This window comes from Leiobunum rupestre, chromosome 4 (genome assembly GCF_980474605.1).
Source record: "Leiobunum rupestre chromosome 4, qqLeiRupe1.1.hap1, whole genome shotgun sequence".
Taxonomy (NCBI): Eukaryota; Metazoa; Arthropoda; class Arachnida; order Opiliones; family Sclerosomatidae; genus Leiobunum; species Leiobunum rupestre.
The window spans coordinates 61,808,880-61,831,976 of NC_143387.1; the positions used below are offsets into that span (position 1 = coordinate 61,808,880).

The window sequence follows — 23,097 nt, forward strand, 5'->3', positions numbered from 1 at the left end:
ATGGATTCTTCTCTTTCAACCAAATATCATACACTTCTGATACTCTTAATATCATATCATACTATGTTCTGTTACTACTTTAAAATAATTCGCATTTTTAATTAATTTTACTTCTCTCAGTTCAATGGTAGGAGGAACTTGAAGTTGAAGTACGAAGTCTCCAAACTGATGACCACACTGTTTCACTTCTGATATAACCTGTTTAATAGAACAAGTAAAAGATTTTGATTAGACAACAAAATAAGAGTACCAGAAGTATATAATATTTTTCTTAGATAAATAATAAATATCCATCTCCATATACCACTTAAGGTATTCTTTTGAACTTTTCAATAAAAGCCTTTTTTATTACTGCTTTTTACACACAATCCCTAAGGGATTTGTGTGTACTATTTTTCAAATTAAATTAAGTAACAAAAATAGTAAGGCTCAAAATATGTAATATTGTAATTTCCTAAACTATTGCCAAGGTAAAAAATGATCCAGAAGTAAATGTTCAAAAGTTGTGAGATATTTTACAGTTTACATTGTTCGGGGGAATAATACATGCTGTGAATTTTGAGCTGTGATGCAGTTTAGACATTTGCCCTTATCAGTGGCGGACTGGGTCTAATATTTTGGGCTGCCAGAAGACAAAGGGCCCCAGCTTTAACAACTATAACTCTATCATGTTTGAGGGGCCCACTTCATGAACGGTCTGTGGGGCCCACCTGCCATCAGGCAAGTTCACTCTATGGCCAGTCCGCCACTGGCCCTTATTGATATCTACTTTGGGCCTGTGAAGGTACATGTTTCATATTTATGGTCTAGATGGATACTTTTCTCATAAGACGTAAATTATATATTTCTGGTAGTTTTAATGCCCAGATCAAGTCCGCAGCAAAAAAACAATTAGTTTCATTTACACCATAAATATTCAATAAAATTACTTGTTCCACAATATTAGAGTTACAACCATCTTGAAGTAATCCGAGGCAGCACAAACAAGGGTTAGTTGCCAATTTCTTAGATGGTGGTTCATTTAAATCGTCAACTTTGCCACTTTTTGTTAAGAGGAGATCAATTTGCTGTGAAAAAAAACCACTTTTCTTAAAAATTCTCAAACAAATGCCACGAAAATTAACGTACTTCAATAACTTGTCCTAAAAACATAAAATTTTTATATCTTTTTTCAAGCATAAGTCGTAAGGTACATCTGGAACAGCAACCAAGTTCTTGCAAATAATTTAAAACTGCTAGTTTTTGTTTTTGTCCTTCTTCTGTTTCCCAAACCCTCTGCAACAATTCCTTTTGGTGGTCTTCTTCTTCCACTTTGAATAAACCATAATTAAAATTATTGACATATTGGTCTTTTTGAATACAATAATAAATAAAACTGTAGTAATTCAATAATTTAATAACATTACTTTTTAATTTTTATTGAGGTTGCTGACTTCACGTAATAGGTGTACAAGCTTTCAAGGGCGTATGTAAGGGGGGGAGTTTTGGGGGTTCAAACCCCCCCTCCGAAATGCTGTTGACTGGGGGGGGGGTGCCTAATAAAAATCAGTGAAACTTCCGTCAGCACCCCCCCACCCCCCGCCTTGAAATTTTCCATCAAAATCCCCCCTGAAATAAAATCCTGGATACGCCCTTGCAAGCTTTGACTGTACCAAAGTGATTACAGATTTGACATTACTCAAAGCTATACTCAGTTTCATATGTATGTAAATAGTGTACAACGTCTGGTGTCTAAGGCGTAAGCTAACACCATAAGTTTTCTCAAAAAAATAGTGTAACGTCCCCATAAGTATGCGGTGACGACTTCCTAAAAATCTGTACACCAATACCAGAGATCCTGGCAGTTATATCTCTGCCAATACACTCTTTTACGAGTGTATCGCCCCCCCCCCCCTTTACAATCTTCCATGTGGCGGCCGCACTACCTATGCCATAATGCCTCCACTATTAATATTTCATTCCCCTAACGGGTCCCCTCCCCAGGTAGTCAAGCTATGGATTCCCCCACGAATATTCTCCGTAAAAGTATCTAAAGGCTCGATCTAAAGATGCTTCAATACAACATCTTCGAGGAAATCGCCAAGAAGTAATATTTTCGGGAACCAGGACCTGAAAGTTACTGTTTACATAGTGCTTTTTGAAGTAATGGAAACTTTTCACCTGTATCATGGTATGCAACAAGTGTTTACTTTTAACCAGGTAGCTTTTTTTGACATATTAAGGCTTAGCAAGAATAACACGTTCTGTTTACAGGTGAAACGTTTCCTTTATTTCAACAAGCACCATATAAACAGTTACTTGCATGTTCTGGCTCTCCTTAGCGATTTCCTTGAAGATGTTTTATTTAAGCATCTATTACAGGCAAATGGAACCAGAAGTAAATTAACCGAAGTTATCAGACCGCTATATTGGCCAGGTTGGAGACGTTTTCCTTATGTAACCATAGTTCAGAGGTGGGCAAAAAGTTGCGAGCGTTCGGAAAAATGAGCATATAGAGTTTTAAACACGGCTTGCTCAAGTGAGCGAGTACTCAAGGCAAACGAGTTTATTTTCTCTATCTCTAATTGAGAAGCCTCTGGGCGAGCGCCGAATAGTTCGCTCCGGCGTTGATGGCTGACGGCGCGCTGAGGGAGATTCTCCCCTCGACGGGTTAGTTCCCTCACTTTTAAGCGCTCACCGCGCGCTGAGCGAGATCTCCCGATCGTCGGAATAGCCCCCTCACTTTTAAGCGACGCGTTAGTACCCTCAGTAGAAAGCGCTGACGCAGCGTTGAGGGAAAATTACCGAGAGAAGGAATAGTTCGCTCAGATTTGAGCGCTAGCTACGAGCGGATTTTGATCATGGTGAGCGACGGTAAAGTTCGTTTACGCAAATCGCTCACAGCGCGGCGAGAAAAAATTTCAAAAATCAAACATTAAACTATTACTCGGCTATGGGTTTATTATTTACTTTTTTTATTAATAAAATGAAGGGTACTCTAAACGTCGGGAGTTAATGATATCTCCGATTGAATAAAATTCAAAGGTTCTTCCGAATTTATCCAACGATAAACTAGACTGCAAATATTCCGTTTAGTGTTTAAAGAGCTTTATTAAATATTAAAAGCCACAAATTATAACAATAAGCGCTAGTATACATTCTTTTGGTCTTGACAAACTTGGCAGGTGAAATGGGCTACGCGGTACGCGTTTCTTCATTTTTAGGGGATTGTGGCTCGCGCTACTTTAAAGGAAAATATTAGCGCGCTCTCAACTTAAATTAATGATCGGTACCATAAAAACAAGTGGACATTTACTAACCCCTAATCCAACTCATTTGTAAATCTCCAGAATTTAATAGACAGTTTTAGCAACTACCTACAGGGGCGGTGCCAGAAGATTCTTAGGTGTAGGCTAATAATGTTTATCATTTGTGGGCCCCCTGTTCCTCAATATTGGACTTAAAATTAAATTTTGCAAATTCAGGTAATTTATTTATTATTTGATATTAGTGCGGTTTTTAAAATTTTACAGTATTAACTATCATCACATATTTTATTTGAATTTAAAAATCGACTTGATGTGGCCCCGTCAGATCGATTTGTGGGCCCCTATTTGAACACAAAAGTAGGCTATAGCTCGGGTTGCCTACCCCTAACGCCGCTCCTGACTACCTACACCGGGATTTTATTCACAGTGAACGACGACAGAGTTCGTTTACGGTAAATCGCGAAGAGCAAACATTTCAAAAATTAAACTTCACATTTGACGGTATGAACAAGTTAATAATAAGATTATTTTTAATGTATATGTAAAATATAATACAATATCTTTGCATATAACCATCTTCGATTTTGTCCATTGTTTATGACATCGACCAAAATAACCATATCATCAAATGATCAAGCTAATTGCGAAGATTCACGGTTTTTAAATAATAATTTTTTTCAGAAAAAAAGGGAGGGGTTGGAATTAATATAATGGCCAGCCTGTGCCAATATTAAAACTGTTTTAGTTCCAAATTGAGGTAACTCGATTTACGCGAATTTTCTTTTTTGCCGTTTTTCAAACTTCCTTTACACTAAAAATATAAATATTACAAATAGCGGCCAATGTATAGTTACAAAGTTATCGATTATTTTCCATTTTTAAAAAGCATTACGTTATAATTTTTTTTCCAATTTAAATAATATTTTTTAGATACCTGGTTTTGAAACTAATAGCGTTCTTTTCGTTTTTATTTCACACCGAATTTTAGAAATAATAAAAATGTTTGAATAATTCTAATGTCTAGTTTGTGCGGGTAACAAAAATCAACAGTGAAGAAGCTGTCAACGATCACCGTCAATCTCAGCATGTGGGGAGTGGGGACCCGCTGGCTGCCGGTGAGTATGAACAAGGAATAAGGGGGGTGGCATTACCAAGGTAACCTATTTAAAGTTACAATAGACAGTAGGCTATAATCACTATGCTGTAAACATCTGTGTCGCGCGAAAGCGATCCAAATGTAACGACTGACGATTACGATAAAAATTACATCATTCTTCCGAACTTCAAAAGGGCGTTATTTTATTTCTGGGGGGGGGGGATTTCTATTTGAACTTGTAATAACTTACACACAAATATTTTCTTTACATTTTTCTGTTTTTATTGCTTACGATGTTACACTTTATATACAATATTGGAAGTATTTCAATAATTGATACCTACAAAGATTCTCAAAAAAAATTGTGTGGATCGTGTCATTTTCGCCTAATTTGGTATGCATATGTTTCTTAACAATGAAACGAAACCAAAATTAGTTACAGACATACGCCAAACGAGGAGGCAATGAACACCGCTAATGCCCCACAATGGAACATTTTGAAAAAAAAAGGATCCACCGTGGAACTTCGTATGTCATTAGAAAGTGTTCATCTTGTAAAATACGGAAGCGAACTTAAAGCCTGAAACTGAATAAAAAAACTCAAGCCACAGTCGAAGTACTATAACTCCAAAACTATGGACTCGAAAAAATTAAACTTCGAAGGCGAGAAAAATTATGAACAGCTAAAGCAAAAAACACGAAAAAATTAAACTAAGGAAGGACCGAAATACGAATCGAAAGACGCAGACTTGAGAAAAGTCGACAAGAAACTGTAACGAAATGAGAAAGGAACCTACTATTTATACTATTATTGTAGAAAGGATTACGAAGCGAGGTATAAGTATAGGAAACTTCGAAATTGCCCTAGCATTGGCTAAGACCCAAGGGAGGGGCGACTCATTGGCGTCAGTTCGGAATTCTGGCGTTGACCCCCCGTCATATGACGTTAAGAAGTACACGCTATTGTTGAAATTGAAAACTGCGAGAATGAAGAAAATGGGTTCGATGCTAAATAGAAAAAACCCTCCATCGACTGTCCCCCTATTTTAATATTTTTGTCAGGTGCAGTAACGAGTAAGTGGCGCCCTTGCTGTCTGGAATGGGCAGTGTTGAAAAAAAAAAGCCCAAAGTGGGAAAAAAGGTTTGCAGAGCCAAATAGGATTTTATGAATCGGGCCAAGCCGCCAATTCAATGCTTTTGAATTAACTAATATTATTCTAATGTCTGAATATGTCGGCTATAGATTCCAAGGTTCAATAATATCTAATCGGCCCGATTAGTCGCAACTTAGTAAATAGTAACACAGAATAAATAAATATTGTAAATAAATGTAGTAAAAATAGCTAATAATACCATTAGTTAATAATATTGTTACATAAGTATGACACGTCTTATTCTTTATATGCAAAACGTTTACTGATAACTAGCCACAAGAGACACTCTATACAGGGTCTTTTTTTTTGCTCGGAAAAGTGTTTTTTTTTCAAAAACTATTTATAGTACCGATTTCAAATTTGGAAGGTCAATTCTCTATACCGGGGGACATCAGTTTGAGAAATTTGAGCGTTTTCGGTAATGTTTTTCACCAATTTTGAAAAATTATTTTTCGACCACTAGGTGCGAGATAAAAAATTTCTATTATAAAGTTGTAGGCCGTCATCGAAAACCCTTAAAAATTGTTCACTCGACGAAAAACAATTTATTTATCAGTGAAAATTCGAGCTTGAAAAATTTACAAGTTGGTGAAGCCAAATTACGATTGTTTGAAACGATAATTGAAACCGAATTACCTAATCCAGTTGAAACTTTGGTTAAAAAAACGACCGGATTTAAAAAACACGAGGCTATAGGTCAATCCTAAACATGCATTGGGTATTTAAAGGAAAACTTTGGGAGATTATTATCAGTGTTTGATAATATTCCGAACTATGCCTCGTTATTCAGTAGCTGAGCGTACCGAGATAGTTGCCATTTACTATGGAGAAGCAGCGCAAAACCTTAGAAGAGTGACTGAAATCTTCGCAGAAAGACATCCAAATGGAGCACCATCTGTAAATACAGTAAGACGAGCAATTCACGATTTCAATCAATTTGGTAACTTGCAACCTAGGTTTCGCGGATTGGGTCAACCGGATTTAGACTTCGAGAACAATGTACTCGCGTACTTTGTGGCATATCCTCGTCACAGTTGCGCTAAAGCCGCTGCTGATTTGGGTTGTTCTGCAAATCGTGTGTGGAAAATTCTTCATAAGAATCGCTATCACCCATACAGAGCTACGCTCCACCAAGGACTAATTGACGGAGACCATCAAAGACGTTATGAATTTAGCAACTGGTTACTAAATGCTGTCCAAGAAGATAGACAATTTTTGCGCCATGTTTTGTTCTCCGACGAAGCGTCATTTTCTAGAGATGGGCCCTTTAATCATCAAAACAGCCATCTTTGGTCTGACATCAACCCACATTGGGGTTTTGAATATCATCACCAGGTTCAATTTGAACGGGTCAATGTTTGGGTTGGACTTGTTGGAAACCGTTTGTTTGGTCCCTTTTTCCTGCCGACGAACCTCAACGGCCAAAGGTATTTACATTTTCTACAGAACGAACTGAGTGACGCAATCGACGACCTTCCATTGGCTGAAAGACGTCAGTTGTGGTTTCAGCAAGATGGCGCCCCTCCGCATTTTTCCCGGCAAGTAACTGAGCACCTCAACAACGAGTTTCCTGAAAGGTGGATAGGGAGAAATGGTCCAGTGCATTGGCCAGCAAGGTCACCTGACCTAACACCGCTGGATTATTTTCTCTGGGGATTCGTTAAAGCAAAGGTATACGCCATGCCCATTGAAACTAGGGAGGAACTCATTAGACGAATAATCAGTGCTTGCCGAGACGTCACACCAGAAATGGTAGAGAAAGCGTTTGAGAACTTAATTGTCCGCGCACAAACCTGTGTTGCAGCCAATGGTGATATTATTGAAAATGTTTTGTAAAAATTTATGTGAATAAAATATCTGCATTTAAAAACCAAACGTGTACATTTTTTCAAGTGTGAAAACTCTACTACGTTTGTATTAGACTTGTTCCCTTTTCAATTATCGTTTCAAACAATCGTAATTTGGCTTCACCAACTTGTAAATTTTTCAAGCTCGAAGTTTCACTGATAAATAAGTTGTTTTTCGTCGAGTGAACAATTTTTAAGGGTTTTCGATGACGGCCTACAACTTTATAATAGAAATTTTTTATCTCGCACCTAGTGGTCGAAAAATAATTTTTCAAAATTGGTGAAAAACATTACCGAAAACGCTCAAATTTCTCAAACTGATGTCCCCCGGTATAGAGAATTGACCTTCCAAATTTGAAATCGGTACTATAAATAGTTTTTGAAAAAAAAACACTTTTCCGAGCAAAAAAAAAGACCCTGTATAGAGGGCTTCTCGTGTATGACGTGCCGTTTATCAGCATCTCGCTAGGGGCGATTTTTTACCGTGATGACGTCACTCTGTAAATAGCTTTTAGTGAATTATTTCCATTAAATTATGGATTTATGATATTACGTAGTATTTTTATTTTTATTGATTAACGTTTTCATGTTAGTCTATCCGTAGTCCAGAAAAATATACTTTGGAGCTAACGTTCCGTAGACGCGGCCCGAATATACATGGTTTTCTCCGTTTTCCTATATACTTATTTCGGTTTCAGAAGGGCTAGTTTTGATCTAGTCTATCTATGAAGCTATACGACTCATTTTTAGGGGGAGTTCAGTTTAGCGAAAAGTATATTTATATATGTATATTATAAGTCAAGCCTAAATTAGCGAGTGAATGCCTATTTCGGGGAAATATTTGGTTAGTCATGTCCCGCTGCGACTAAGAGACGTTTCCTATGAGTGGTCAACCTTTGCCTTTTCGTTAAGATGCCGAAAGAGACGCCTTCGTGTCTGGACTCCACCTGCGGGTCCCAAAATTGAAACGATTGGGATAGTTTGGAAAGGGGTTGAGGTTCCACCCCCCCCCCCCCTCTTTTCAAGCTTCAAGTTGAAAGCCGATCGCTAAAACGTAAATACAGCAACTTAGTTTTACATATAGTTATTATTATTGTTACTAATTATTGATAATTTTTGTTTTTTTATTTCTTAGGACGATTTACAGAAAAATATTTTGATATTTTCTGTAACGAACAAGAACTCGCCCAAAGGCCAGACGAGCTGATGAATGCCAAGTTAAAGAACGGGGCAATGGAATTTGAACTCCAGTTGTATAAGGAGCAGTTGGACAATGCCAACAAAGCCCCCTAAGTGGCTGTAGCTGGTTGTTCTTGCGTAAAGGTCTCAAAAATTCAAAAACCAGAAGAAGCCAAATAATTGGCTAAAACCAAAACGGTCCTTTTCAGGACCACCTTCGTTTGGTCTAAAGACCATTAGACTGTGTGATTCTAAAATGCTGAACTATTGAAACTAAAATATATTCGCTGTTTTAATTGTTCCGTATTTTACAAGATGAACACTTTCTAATGACATACGAAGTTCCACGGTGGATCCTTTTTTTTTCAAAATGTTCCATTGTGGGGCATTAGCGGTGTTCATTGCCTCCTCGTTTGGCGTATGTCTGTAACTAATTTTGGTTTCGTTTCATTGTTAAGAAACATGTGCAAACCAAATTAGGCGAAAATGACACGATCCACACAATTTTTTTTGAGAATCATTGTAGGTATCAAGCAAGAGCGAAGATTTAAATAAATATTGAAATACTTCCAATATTGTATATAAAAACAGAAAAATGTAAAGAAAATATTTGTGTGTAAGTTATTACAAGTTCAAATAGAAATCCCCCCCCCCCCCCAGAAATAAAATAACGCCCTTTTGAAGTTCGGAAGAATGATGTAATTTTTATCGTAATCGTCAGTCGTTACATTTGGATCGCTTTCGCGCGACACAGATGTTTACAGCATAGTGATTATAGCCTACTGTCTATTGTAACTTTAAATAGGTTACCTTGGTAATGCCACCCCCCTTATTCCTTGTTCATACTCACCGGCAGCCAGCGGGTCCCCACTCCCCACATGCTGAGATTGACGGTGATCGTTGACAGCTTCTTCACTGTTGATTTTTGTTACCCGCACAAACTAGACATTAGAATTATTCAAACATTTTTATTATTTCTAAAATTCGGTGTGAAATAAAAACGAAAGGAACGCTATTAGTTTCAAAACCAGGTATCTAAAAAATATTATTTAAATTGGAAAAAAAATTATAACGTAATGCTTTTTAAAAATGGAAAATAATCGATAACTTTGTAACTATACATTGGCCGCTATTTGTAATATTTATATTTTTAGTGTAAAGGAAGTTTGAAAAACGGCAAAAAAGAAAATTCGCGTAAATCGAGTTACCTCAATTTGGAACTAAAACAGTTTTAATATTGGCACAGGCTGGCCATTATATTAATTCCAACCCCTCCCTTTTTTTCTGAAAAAAATTATTATTTAAAAACCGTGAATCTTCGCAATTAGCTTGATCATTTGATGATATGGTTATTTTTGTCGATGTCATAAACAATGGACAAAATCGAAGATGGTTATATGCAAAGATATTGTATTATATTTTACATATACATTAAAAATAATCTTATTATTAACTTGTTCATACCGTCAAATGTGAAGTTTAATTTTTGAAATGTTTGCTCTTCGCGATTTACCGTAAACGAACTCTGTCGTCGTTCACTGTGAATAAAATCCCGGTGTAGGTAGTCAGGAGCGGCGTTAGGGGTAGGCAACCCGAGCTATAGCCTACTTTTGTGTTCAAATAGGGGCCCACAAATCGATCTGACGGGGCCACATCAAGTCGATTTTTAAATTCAAATAAAATATGTGATGATAGTTAATACTGTAAAATTTTAAAAACCGCACTAATATCAAATAATAAATAAATTACCTGAATTTGCAAAATTTAATTTTAAGTCCAATATTGAGGAACAGGGGGCCCACAAATGATAAACATTATTAGCCTACACCTAAGAATCTTCTGGCACCGCCCCTGTAGGTAGTTGCTAAAACTGTCTATTAAATTCTGGAGATTTACAAATGAGTTGGATTAGGGGTTAGTAAATGTCCACTTGTTTTTATGGTACCGATCATTAATTTAAGTTGAGAGCGCGCTAATATTTTCCTTTAAAGTAGCGCGAGCCACAATCCCCTAAAAATGAAGAAACGCGTACCGCGTAGCCCATTTCACCTGCCGAGTTTGTCAAGACCAAAAGAATGTATACTAGCGCTTATTGTTATAATTTGTGGCTTTTAATATTTAATAAAGCTCTTTTAACACTAAACGGAATATTTGCAGTCTAGTTTATCGTTGGATAAATTCGGAAGAACCTTTGAATTTTATTCAATCGGAGATATCATTAACTCCCGACGTTTAGAGTACCCTTCATTTTATTAATAAAAAAAGTAAATAATAAACCCATAGCCGAGTAATAGTTTAATGTTTGATTTTTGAAATTTTTTCTCGCCGCGCTGTGAGCGATTTGCGTAAACGAACTTTACCGTCGCTCACCGTGATCAAAATCCGCTCGTAGCTAGCGCTCAAATCTGAGCGAACTATTCCTTCTCTCGGTAATTTTCCCTCAACGCTGCGTCAGCGCTTTCTACTGAGGGTACTAACGCGTCGCTTAAAAGTGAGGGGGCTATTCCGACGATCGGGAGATCTCGCTCAGCGCGCGGTGAGCGCTTAAAAGTGAGGGAACTAACCCGTCGAGGGGGGAATCTCCCTCAGCGCGCCGTCAGCCATCAACGCCGGAGCGAACTATTCGGCGCTCGCCCAGAGGCTGCTCAATTTAGCCCTCTCGCTGAACAAGAGCAGCTGGAATTCGAATTTGAAGCGCTCGCTCATTACTGCAGGATTTTCAAAAACGAGTGCTCACTATTTTTGCCCACCTCTGCCATAGTTTAATGCATCCTTTACTATCGCCACCTACCGTCTCTCGGAGAAAACAGCTAAGCACCGTACTGTTGTTACCCATTGTTATGCTTGATAAAACGTGATATTGAAATGATGCCTGTCTTTACATAATTTCAAAACGCGCGCTCCAATTTTTCACGTAATTTTTAGAGCCCACGCTTAAATCACAGAATTATATACAGCCGCGTTTTAACTAGGATAATGCCTACCAGTTTTCAGGTCAATTCCAATAACTTCGGTTCATTTACTTCTGATGGAACTGAATACAGACTTTTGTAATCATAAATCTGTATTCAGTTTCTTAACCACTTTAGAACAGTCAAAACTAAATGTTTGTACACTAAAAAACTACTTCCTTTCCACTTTATATAACGAAAAATATGTAAAAAATTTAATTGTTTCAAAGAGACAAGCAGCCAAGGGGCTAGCCAGATTCCAAATCTGTACACCGATTACAGAAATGACACTGATATTGGTAATGCAAAAATTAACAGAAATAACACTGATGTTAGTAATTCTAAATGTGTCAGTGGCGGCGATCTCTGGGGCTCGAGCCCCCACAGGGAAAAACATACGGCGGCAGAGCCCCCACATAAACAAAATTGAGGATAAATAGCAATCAGGGAAAAAATTATAATCTCACTGCCTTTATTTTGGTCCGAATTCAGTCTTTTTACAGAAGCTATTTTGATATTGAAGATGCGAGTAACATTAAGATGAAATAAGCATAAATAATTGATTTCGATAGATTCGTCCAAACAGAAGATCGCCTTGTCGTGCACCCTGTTTTACCCAAATATCTTAAGTTATGATAGATAGCCTAAAATACTTTCGTAATGTATGTGGCCAAGAAAAGCTAATGATCTAGTTTTGTACACAGAATTTTTTCCGATAGCCGCCGCTTAAATGTGTAGTCAATTTGGTAATCATTTTACTTCAGTCAAAGATATCCCAGGTGGACAATAATGTGGAAAATAATGGAAAATTTCGGCCTGGACAAAAGTGAATTTAGTGGCCAATAAATATTTTTACCACAGAAAATTAATAATCAATAATAATCAGCTAGGCTAATACCCAAGGCACCACCTTAGGCCTAAGTCATCGAGCGACTTTTAAAGCCTTTAATTCCGGTGGCCGGATTACAATAGCTGAAAACTATTCGTGAGTTCTGAACCGTTAAACCAGTCCCCATGCGCACTATTCGGCAAAAAAATTCTAGAACTACCCAAATGCAAACTATAAGCAGACAAGAACCTCTTGTTGAACCATTCGGAACCGTTCTAAATGGTACCTGCTCAAGAGCAAGTACTGGTCGGAACTCAAGGTTGAAATCTCTAAAATTCGTCTGCACATCGGGCTTCGTAAGTCAAATCGTACGATCCTAATTTGAATCACAACTATTCGTACAAAAGTTCTGAACTATCCAGAACTTTTGCGTGACGTCACAGCTCAGTCCTAGAACTCACGAATAGTTTTCAGCTAATGCGTAGGAGGGTGGTGGCAAGCCCTGCAAGCCACGCGAGCCAACAGCTCCCTACACTAACTATTACCGTTAACCTTTAAATTATAAAATAATAATAATAAAAAATATTTTAACAGAAATTTCAGATTTAGGCTACTTAAGTGTAGGGTGCTGTTGGCTCGCGTGGTATGAAGGGCTTGCCATCACCCTCCTACGCATTGTAACCCGGCCACCTGGATTTATGGCTTTAAAAGACGCTTGATGACTTGGGCCTAAGGTGGTGCCTTAGCTGATATATGCATAGAAATGGTCAGATTCTGATTAACATTATAATAGTCTCAATTGTTTTGGAATAATTAAATCAGTGTAAACCAAAAAATATTTACCAATAAACTTCTTAAATATTTAATTCCAATTACTTTTTTAACGGGCAACGCAAGTGACCATGCAGGGGGTAAATTATCTTATAGATAAAAAGAACGACTGCGCATGCTCTATCTGCCATAGCCTTTTCCTGTGTAAAAAAAAGCAGAACCATATTTGCCGAATTTATTTTGTATAAATGCGCCTATCGCGGTTTTTATGCAAAATCCATGCATCCTTTAGTCGCGAAAATGGCCCAAGAAAGTGAAGTTTCCGAACTCACCGAAAAATCGGATCCTTTATACAAAAGAAGTGTAATAAAACAAAGATAAATATTCTGTCGGTGTATAATGATCGTCGCCGTTAAAACAAAACCATGCACTTTCGATGGCCTTTTTGAGAAAAATTGATTTTTAATTTTGCAGGGACTTGTGAAATCGCGTGTTAGGTTTTTACAGGCGAGTTAATTTTATAGTTAAATAATTTCGTTTCAATATGGAATTTATGCGGATTTTAATTTAAAAATATTTTGCTAAAGGGGAAATTTTAGAGATACGTGGTTTTGCGTCATGGAGCTGAAAAAAAGGAAGATACGTGCTTTTGCGCGAAATAAGTTGTGAATATCAAAGATACGTTTAAATGTTTTCTCGATTTAAAAAAAGAAATTCAATTGCAACTTATTAATGTTTTTAATGTTATATACGTAAATTGGGGTGTAGAATCTAAATATGTCAATTTTTACAAAAACACGTATCTCAAGTTACGTGGTTTTGTTTTAACGGCGACGTGATATGGAAATTGTTAAGGGAGACGGGATATAGGACCAAGTGTGTGAGGCCTTGGATTAAGAATTTTCTTAATTTAAGGCGAGGCTAGTGGCAGAGGTTTACCGCGTCCAAGGCCTAATGTTTCAACCTCCTTAATTAAAAATATTCAATTGGCAAATAATTTTATTCCCAAATATTGTTTAATTGAAAATATCAACGTCAAGGGCTGCACCAAGGAGAATAAGGTTTTCGCGCTGTATTAAATCCTCCTTGGAAAACCAACTTACGACTTGTAGAAGAAAACATAGTTCCAAACCAAGCGCCCCCCTACATGGCCACTTGCGTTGCCCTTTAAGCTTTGAAAAACAATTTATCTTTATTAGCCCCTATTTGCCACTTTTTACCAATTTTCCACTATTTGCCTGGACTTTTCTCCAAAAAGGTGGCTTTATAGGAACACTGGCTACAGGCTTGTAAACGCAGATTACGGCGAGTGATCAGCAGCTCGCGAGCAACCACAAATCTCGTAAAATTCCGATATAAATATCAAAATTTACGGCATGGATACAATTTTAGCAAAATAAAATTTGGAAATATGTTTAACACTTCCAAAATAGAGTACATTAAAAAAAAGTTGGGGGAAGAGCGTTCTGGGGATGTATAGAGTTGGTTAAAAATGTAAACTGAACATGTTGGACGGGTATCTTTTTAGAAAAATTCCTTCGCTATCAAATGACCAGTTTTGGGGAACCTGGCGAAAAGCCGGGGAGCGCTATTCTCTCTTGCCCCAAGAGACACAAAAAACCAAAGCCTTTGAATTCATCAAAAGTTATTCGGCAACGGTGGTAGAGAACTGATGGGCCCTGAAAAAATGAATCGAAAGGGGCCCCTTTTATAACGCCGACGGCCTATGTTTAGCCTCTTATTATGCGCGCGACCCCAGGTCGGAGCACTATTTTTGGGGGAGCCCAGGTCGGAGCACTATTTTTGGGTTGCAAATGTGCGCAAACAAGAAGCGCCGTTCAACCCTGGCAACGTCTCCTCAAATTATATCTGTAGAAAAGCACTTAAAAAATACTAAAATTGATAACGATTAAAATTTCTCGAAAATATTTAAGAAGAACGAAGTTTGTTTTGGAATTGAAAATATATTTATAATAAAGCCCAGTTCCCACTATACAATTAATTGGTCCACTTAAATGTATCTAACTAATTGTAAGCCAGAAAATTGTATAGTGTGAACAGAAAAAGTGGGAACAATTGTTACAAATTGTCTGTTCACACAATACAATTTTCTTGCTTAAAATTAGTTGGATACATTTAAGTGGACCAATTAATTGTATAAAGTGAACTGGGCTTAACTGCGAAAATATGGTTTGATTATTATAATATTTAGAAATTGTTTGCAAGAATAAATTTTTTCCACAACCAACCCAATTAAAATCGTACTTTTCGGATGGATGTTTAAATCAACTCTTGATTAGGCTTTGTCTGTACAAACGATGCAGTCATCGACAAAGTTAAGCCAATCATGCCAATGTCACGTTTGCCCGACTTCTAATACGCTAACTACCACTTAGGAGCAACAAACACAAGGATAACGCAGGTAGGCAGCTAGCCTTTAAACACGCTAACGCAGTGTTGTGGACAAATTTCATTGGACGAGCATTTACGCTGAACGTTTTACGGGCGGGGGGAAGACAATTTCCGAATTTTCCCCGTCCGACGGCAGCAGGCGCTAAAGCGTCTAACCAATGAAAATTGTACACAAGAAAATGCACGACTTTTGACGGGTTGCGTTCTCCTTGTTTGGGGTGCTGTGTTTGTTGCTTCTAGCTACCACTAAGGAGAATACTATCCCGGTTTATCAACAGCGAAGGGAAAAGTCGATACAGTTTTTCAGGGGCCCGTGAAACCTGAGGGACCCGGGTTTGGGCCCTTTGTTGTGTTTTTACCCGGAGGTACATAGCCACTCAAGAACTCTGGTGTACAAATAGCAAGAAATCGAAATAATTATTTCTGGAAATCTAGAAATCCACATAAAATAGAAAAAAGTGAAATCACGGAAATCCGAAGAAAATAATGGAAATCTCGAAATCGGAAAATCGGAATATGTAGAGAAATATCCGATATATTTTGGAAATTCTGAATTCAGAAAAATAATGGAAAATAAAATCGTAGGAAATTCGGAATTCAGAAAAATTATGAAAATATTTGAATATCTGGTATAAATGTTTTTCGAATAGATATCTACAGTAATAGAAGTCTTATCGCTTGGAACTGTTTTCCATTACCCTTCCAAAAACCCAGTGAAAAATATTCAAGCCTATACACTTCATACTGTGAGAACAGACAGACAGGGAGACCACCAACCGCTAGACGAGTCGAGGAACGAGAATCGTTCTCGCTATAAATTGATTTTAATTTTTTCTATTTTGATTTCTAAAAGGGTTACGGTGTGGCATACGGTTACGTTCTCTTTCGGTGGCAGCAGATTAGACTTAGACAGTAGAATGACCCCTATATATAGCCACAGCGCCCCGTTGAAAAAGGCTTGGGAACTATTTCGAGGACTACTTTTTCAAACCTAACCCTTCCTGTTGAGGGGTTCGCGACGCTACCCGCTTAAAAAGTTATAGTTATCGAAGTTAACGCCGCTTGACAATATAGGAGGGGGGGGGGACGCCGAATCCCAGAGAGGCGCCTAAAGTGTACGGATCATTTTGCAGAAGTTGGCAAAGACGCAAAAATGACGCGGCTTCTGTCATGGGATAATCAGCGTTAGGATTATTATCGTCGCGATGTTGTGCTGCTAGTGTTTTCCGCCTTTCAAGCCGTCATCAGCCACCATGCGGCCTCTCATCGTGGCGGTCTTGCTAATATGCACCTCCCCTTGGATTACCACCCAACAACAGTGAGTGACGAGTCATTTTATTGTCTTTATTCGTGTGTCCATTCTTTTTCTTCTCGCACGCGTCTAATGCAATATTTATTCAGACAATTCGACAGGCCGTTTTGTTGAATTCCAATGGAATAGCGTTAAGTTAAGCTATTAACCCAAGTTTTTCACACTTTTATTAAACAAGGGTAATTTAAAATCATCGACATATCCATTTCTAAAATATAGATTATATCGTAGATTTCAATGAGTTATTTTCCCAGATTCTAACGTTCTTTTAGATTACGCGTTAAATAAGAGTAAAGATGTTCGAAGAAAACTATAACCGTGGTTCGGATTGTCGAGAGCGGGCCCGGGCCCCGTAAAACAATAATTCTGGGCCCCAAGATAGTCGTTATTACTGGAGATAGCTACAACGTTTTCGAACATAAAAATGAAAGTTGGGTACCTCGTTTGTTCAAACTCGGGCCCCTTAGACGCGAGGGCCCAGGTAATTTGTATCGGGCTTGAACGTTGTACTTCAGTTAAAATGGAGTTTCTACGATGCCTCACCCCTAAATATCAAGTATAATGAAATTTCCCATGGAAAACAACAAATCCTAGTGGACTATTTATTTAAACATCGTACCATAAATCTATAATATTGTTTTATAAGTGTGTCTCTATGGGAAATATTTTGCTGAGAGCTATCGCAGAGTGACGACATAAGATAAAAAAAAATCGTCCGGTAGCGAGGCGCTGTTAAAGACTTAACAGATGACAAAGCCCGCTATAAGTTATGTGTCACGAATAGCTCTTAGTAGCTAGCTGCGTATCATAGGAAATATCAATATTATAGATTTACGTTGAAATTTAGAACTTAATTTCCAAATTAACTTTTGTAACCGTGTTGAAACGCGAGGTCGGTCTTTATAAAAACGACTAAGCCAAAGCTAGGTTTCAAAAGTGGCTGGAAAACTGCAAAACATCAGACTTGGGCCATTCGTTGAACTTCATGTTAATTTTCAACAGTCCTCCGAAAACACCTAGGCAGAAATCCGCGTGTGGAAAAGGACCTTGTGAATACAACATCATTATACCCCTTTTTTCCTCGAGTTTAGATAGGGTGGTGCCTTCGGTATAAGACAAGCTGTTACAAATGTCTATTACAATACGAGAATAACAATTAACCTACGCGTGTTACCCAAGAGAAAATCCCAAACCATATTCGTATTGTGGGAATTTGCTCGCTATCCCATCCACAAAAACACGCCCATGTTAAGTATTTCATTTTTACGCGCTCGCGTTGCGTAACTATGAAATTATACGCTCTGAAATTTGAAGGACTCTATGGTCGAGCCTTTAGTTTCCTGTAGAAAATTGGACGCTTACGGCGTCAGTAGCTTTATCTGTCCCGGGGCTGGGAATGGACATATATATCATCGAGTAGGCCCTCGCGACAGCTTGTTTGTCACAATTGGCGCCTGACAATTATCTCTGTATCTCTCTTTTCGCGCATTGAATAAAGGCAGGATGCGGCGATGCTGGATAGCAAGATTTTGCACCAGTTGTTGGACAAGTACGACGGCTCCAGTCGGCCGGCCAACCAAAGTTTGATTTTTTTTCCTCTAATTAATCGTGTTAACACTTTCACACGATGAGGCTTACCAAATATCATTAGCGACTAAGATTAAATTTCCTATCCAAACAAATTCTAAGAGTTAAAGGGGTTTTGGTCGCCTCTGCTTGATAATTTGAGGCGGTACATTGAAACCGAATGAACCAATATCATATTTTTTCCTGAATGAAAATCGCGCATTATTTTAAAACAAATTTAACGATTCGTATTTTGAAAATGTACTGCTAAAGGCAATGAGGCAGTTGTGGTCACCGTCAACTTCTACTTGCGGGACATCTTCTTCGAACAAGACACGGAAGAGGTAAGCATTGTTGGGAGACAAGTGAAGGGGTCAACCATACAGAGACGTAGACCCATGGCATCATAAACATGAGTTTACAAATTGGGTTCGCATAAGTGTGTCAGCTTGAACACGTATTTTTGGTGGACTACTGGACTTTGAACCCAGACATCGGATCAAATACGCGCTAGTCGTCATCGAGGCGTAGGACCAGATAATTTGTTTTTAAATCGCGTATGGTTTCGTCTTATCGTTTTTGGCAATCATGTCGATTCTACGTTACTGTAGAAATAGTAATCAGTAATTATTTCAGCTAACTGATCCACTAATTGCAGAGTCGCGGTTGTAACTGTAGCTTTAATAGTTTGAACCATTACCGAATAATAATCTCCCTCTGTGACACGAAAAACAGAGTGACGTCAGCCTATATTTATTTCGCCTTGGGCACTCTAAATGTCTGTCCCGTAATCACTTGTCAAAACTCGTGGGAGTTGATACGCGTTGAACGCAAAGCCAACTTTATCTGGCCAGGAGTGACTCCCAGCCTTGGCAGTAGAAAATGGCGTCGAGTTCAACGCGTACGCGTTTCTTGAAGTTCAATGGTTCACGTTCTGACACCCAATCCACTCGTGATACAGATGGTTGGAGTGCAGATAACCTTCAGGGAACGATGGAACGACCCTCGATTAAAATTCAACAACGAAGGAGTCAAGTATTTGAGTATCCGCGACACTAGACGCTTGTGGGTGCCGGATCTCTTCTTCTCCAATTCGAGAAAGGGACACTTCCACGACTTAATGGAGCCCAATCTTCTGATGAGAATTTATCCCAACGGCGATATACTTTACAGCAGAAGGTTTATCGAAATACGTGATATTAGAACAACGTCCCTATAACGACATTCTTCTACTTTTCATATTCCAGAGTAACTTTGAACGCCCGATGCGTCTCCGACTGGGCATTCTATCCCCTTAATCGAATCAAATGTCCCATCATTGTCGCTTCTTGTAAGTTCTTCGGGTGAAACTCCGCGAATCATTTAGTACTGGCGTCGGACACTAGATGGAGTTAGACCGCCCTCAGCTTCGCGCTTCATTGACTTGTAGGGATGAATTAAATTATGTCCGACCAGAGGCGAATAGAAACCTTTAGGCTACTAAAACTCCAAACTTTAAATATATATCTCCATCGTAAAAAAAGTAAATTAATATAAAATGACTAGAACATGTTTAGAAGTGTGGAAAGAGCTAAGGGTAATTTCTTAGGCGATATACGCGTCGAAAAAAATGGGTAAGGTTTACCATTTACATGACCATATTAAATATATAGTAAAAACTTATTATCTGCCTAAATTGAAAATGCAACCCCTCTTGCTCCTAGTCTAATATCTATTTAACAAAATAAACGTATATATTAACTAGTCTTTCATAAAGCTGTCCGTAAAATGAACGAATATTTCCTAATATTTCGCCCATGTTGGGGATTTTTGAGCAAAATATTTAAGAGTTAATCAAAAAATGGATTACAATACTCTAGAAAACGCCATTTTCGCAGTGTTTCACCTTAAGTAGCGATTATGAAGTATATTATCAACACTAATACACGAAACATTTCCCACTGAATAGATGGTTACACGACGGAAGATGTGGTGTTGGTTTGGAAGAGCGGAGACCCGATACAAGTTTCGAAGGCCATCATGACCCGCGGAGCGCCATTCAGGCTACAAAAGTTTTCCAACAACATTTGCACCAGCAAAACCATAACTGGTTTCCGACATTTTTAAATTCTATTTCCAAATAAAAGTGGTTTGAAACTAGCTAATCTTTGAAACATATTTATCTTCGCAGGAGAGTACGGATGTCTGAAGGCGGACTTCGTCTTAAGACGCGGCTTCGCACCCTTCTTCATGTATTTCTACGCCCCATCCATTCTGGCCGTACTGATCGCATGGCTTTCGTTTTGGGTGGACAAGAAACTCAGCCCGTCTTTGTCCCTGACCGTTCTGGTCACGAGTTTAATCGTGTCCTCCGGGATCTGGTTGTACTCCGTCGGGGCATCTCCGGCATCCTACGTCATCACCGGGACGAATGTCTACACCGCCATGGGAGCCGTCTTTTGTCTGTACGCGTTGCTTCAATTCTACCTGACGAACGCTACCACGTGCACCATCAAGAAGTTTGGTCGTTCCAAAGCCGCAAATTACAACGCCGAAGCCGCCGCGATGCCATTGGTAAGGACTTCTAACAATATCCATAAGTACGGTTGTCTCTTTCACGAGATACGTAATAATAATCATCAGCTAGGCTAATACCCAAGGCACCACCTTAGGCCAAAGTCATCCATCTAGGCCATAAAAATTAAAGCTGTATCTTTCAATGTAGAGTTTAGCGTACTGTCGGTTTAATCCGCTACTTATGTGGTCAGATTTAAGCAGAGGAAAAATATCACTATGCTGGTTTGCGCCATCTATACTGCAGCATAAATAAATTATGTAACAAATAGTATTTAAACAAAAATTATATTATGTATTAAAACGCGAAGGTTCAATAGATGGTGCGTCGTAGTGTACAGTCTTTATTAAGTCTACCATAATTTACGCGGTAAAAATCACATTAATCTCTACTAGCGGTCGTTAGATGGCGCGACGAGACACACGAATATTTCCCTACCACCGGTAGCGGATTGTAATTCGCAAATTCGGCCAAGATAGGCGTGCGCTAACCTCTCAATAAAAAGACCCTGTATGTACCTTCGCGGGCTGAAAAATTACAGCGATTCTGAGAAAGTGCACGTTTCAAGCGAATAACGTAATCAGAATAGGGATATATATAATAAGGTCTGTTCATTTAATATATTTAGAAAAAGATCATGGCTGAAGAAGACTTGGAGAAAAACAAAGCGGAAGACGGCGAGGAGGAGGGCTCGTTTAAGAAGAGCCAGATTTGCCAAATGGTTTCCAAGAGTAACAAGGCGGATCTGATAGCGAAAGTGCTGTTCCCCAGTCTGTACCTCGTGTTCAACATTATCTACTGGGCAGTTTACAACGAAAAGGACCATTTCTGATTTTACTTTTATAAAATGAACTCATTAATGATGTCCACAAATTTAATCATTAAGTAATTTTACTCATTTAATTATATTATTAATTAACTTTTTATATTTGTTTCGTGATATTCTTATTTTTTTTTAATTTGCTAAGTGTTTTTGGTTTTATGGTACAGTTTATCTGCCTTCTTGACAAGATCAAAATGTACCTGTACAATAAGGTTTTATAATTTTTAGTTTTTGCACATGATACTTTTGTGGTTTTTTTTTTGTTTAATTTTGCACTTGCATATCAAAATGCCAGTTTATTAATAAAATTTTTGTTGTGGGCATTTTAAATTATTATCTATTATTCAATAACACCGACTTAAATATATAATACAGCTCTTAATACACTGTTAGTGCTAGAGCATAGCGCCGCCGATATTTTCTCTGTCGCCGAACCGCCGCCGACGTGCAATGTTCTCTTAGGCGCGCCGCCGCCAATAAATTTTTAATCCCGCCGCCAATTTTTTTTTTAATTTTCTGCGTAGCTATATTTATTTTTCTTTCAAAAACATTTTTGAATTATTTTTTGAATTTAAAAAATCGTCAATTTTTTGACAAACGCCGCCGCCGACCCAAATCAAATCGGCGCTATATTATCTTTGGTGCTATGCTCTAGTTAGTTATAAGCTACCGCTGATTTCAGGGTGGGCAAATTATGATTTAAAAAAAAATCAAATAAATCAATTAAATATAATTTACTATCATAAGTTTACCTAAAACAAATATGTTTTAAAGACTTAATCCATATATATATATATATATATTTATATTTATTAAATTTAAGCTAAGAATCATATAAAAGTTTTTATTTTTTAAAACCAATTTCGGTACTTGATTTAAATCAGCTAACCCTGGCTGATTTGTCTAAATATATTTCCGAAGGAAAAATAGCGCTATGGGAATTCTAAACCTATTTAATCAGAAAAACATGCTATATAAATTAGTAAATATTCTAAGGGAGTGTGATTTTGTACATTTTATATTGCTAAGTGGAGTAATAAACGAGGAAAATTTTAATCACGCGCATTGAAAACTGGCTGTCGAAACTACATGTTTCAGTTTTACGTCCTGGTTGGATACTTCTCTCGTAAGATGTATATTATATACTTCTGGTAATATACTTCCTTTCCGTCGCGCTTTCCAGGACGCTACTAGAGCTACGTTCACACTTACCCCTAAATTCGCTTCGTTTAGATAACTGGTTTTTAAAACCAACGTGAGAAATCGCTTCGTGTTGGTTCGGGACGCAACTCGTCCAAGTCAGTTCGCTTGGAATCGCTTTCAAAACGACAAGGCGGGGAAGTCAAATTGCTCGT

At 38.0% G+C, this 23,097-nt stretch overlaps 2 protein-coding genes across 3 annotated transcripts in view; one reads left to right on the plus strand and one right to left on the minus strand.

The window, feature by feature from the left end:
• Nucleotides 1-23,097, minus strand: part of Pus10 (Pseudouridine synthase 10) — a 29,531-nt gene that overhangs the window by 2,994 nt on the left and 3,440 nt on the right. The window contains exons 1-4 of one of the 2 annotated variants that reach the window (XM_090172309.1): nt 1,407-1,544; nt 1,129-1,310; nt 930-1,067; nt 112-198 (exon numbers count right to left, since the gene is read on the minus strand). In XM_090172309.1, coding sequence (XP_090028435.1) covers nt 112-198; nt 930-1,067; nt 1,129-1,310; nt 1,407 — 408 coding nt within the window. In that variant the 5' untranslated portion in view covers nt 1,408-1,544. Of the gene's footprint in view, nt 1-111; nt 199-929; nt 1,068-1,128; nt 1,311-1,406; nt 1,545-23,097 lie in introns of those variants that run through there. The other variant, XM_090172308.1, reaches the window with a different exon arrangement.
• LOC149948630 (glutamate-gated chloride channel-like) lies at nt 16,631-22,072 on the plus strand. Its single transcript, XM_090173697.1, has 8 exons — nt 16,631-16,805; nt 18,298-18,380; nt 18,639-18,709; nt 19,327-19,544; nt 19,613-19,695; nt 20,314-20,454; nt 20,536-20,918; nt 21,548-22,072. The coding sequence occupies exons 1-8, from the start codon at nt 16,741-16,743 to the stop codon at nt 21,749-21,751; spliced, it is 1,248 nt and encodes a 415-aa protein (XP_090029823.1). The 5' UTR covers nt 16,631-16,740; the 3' UTR covers nt 21,752-22,072.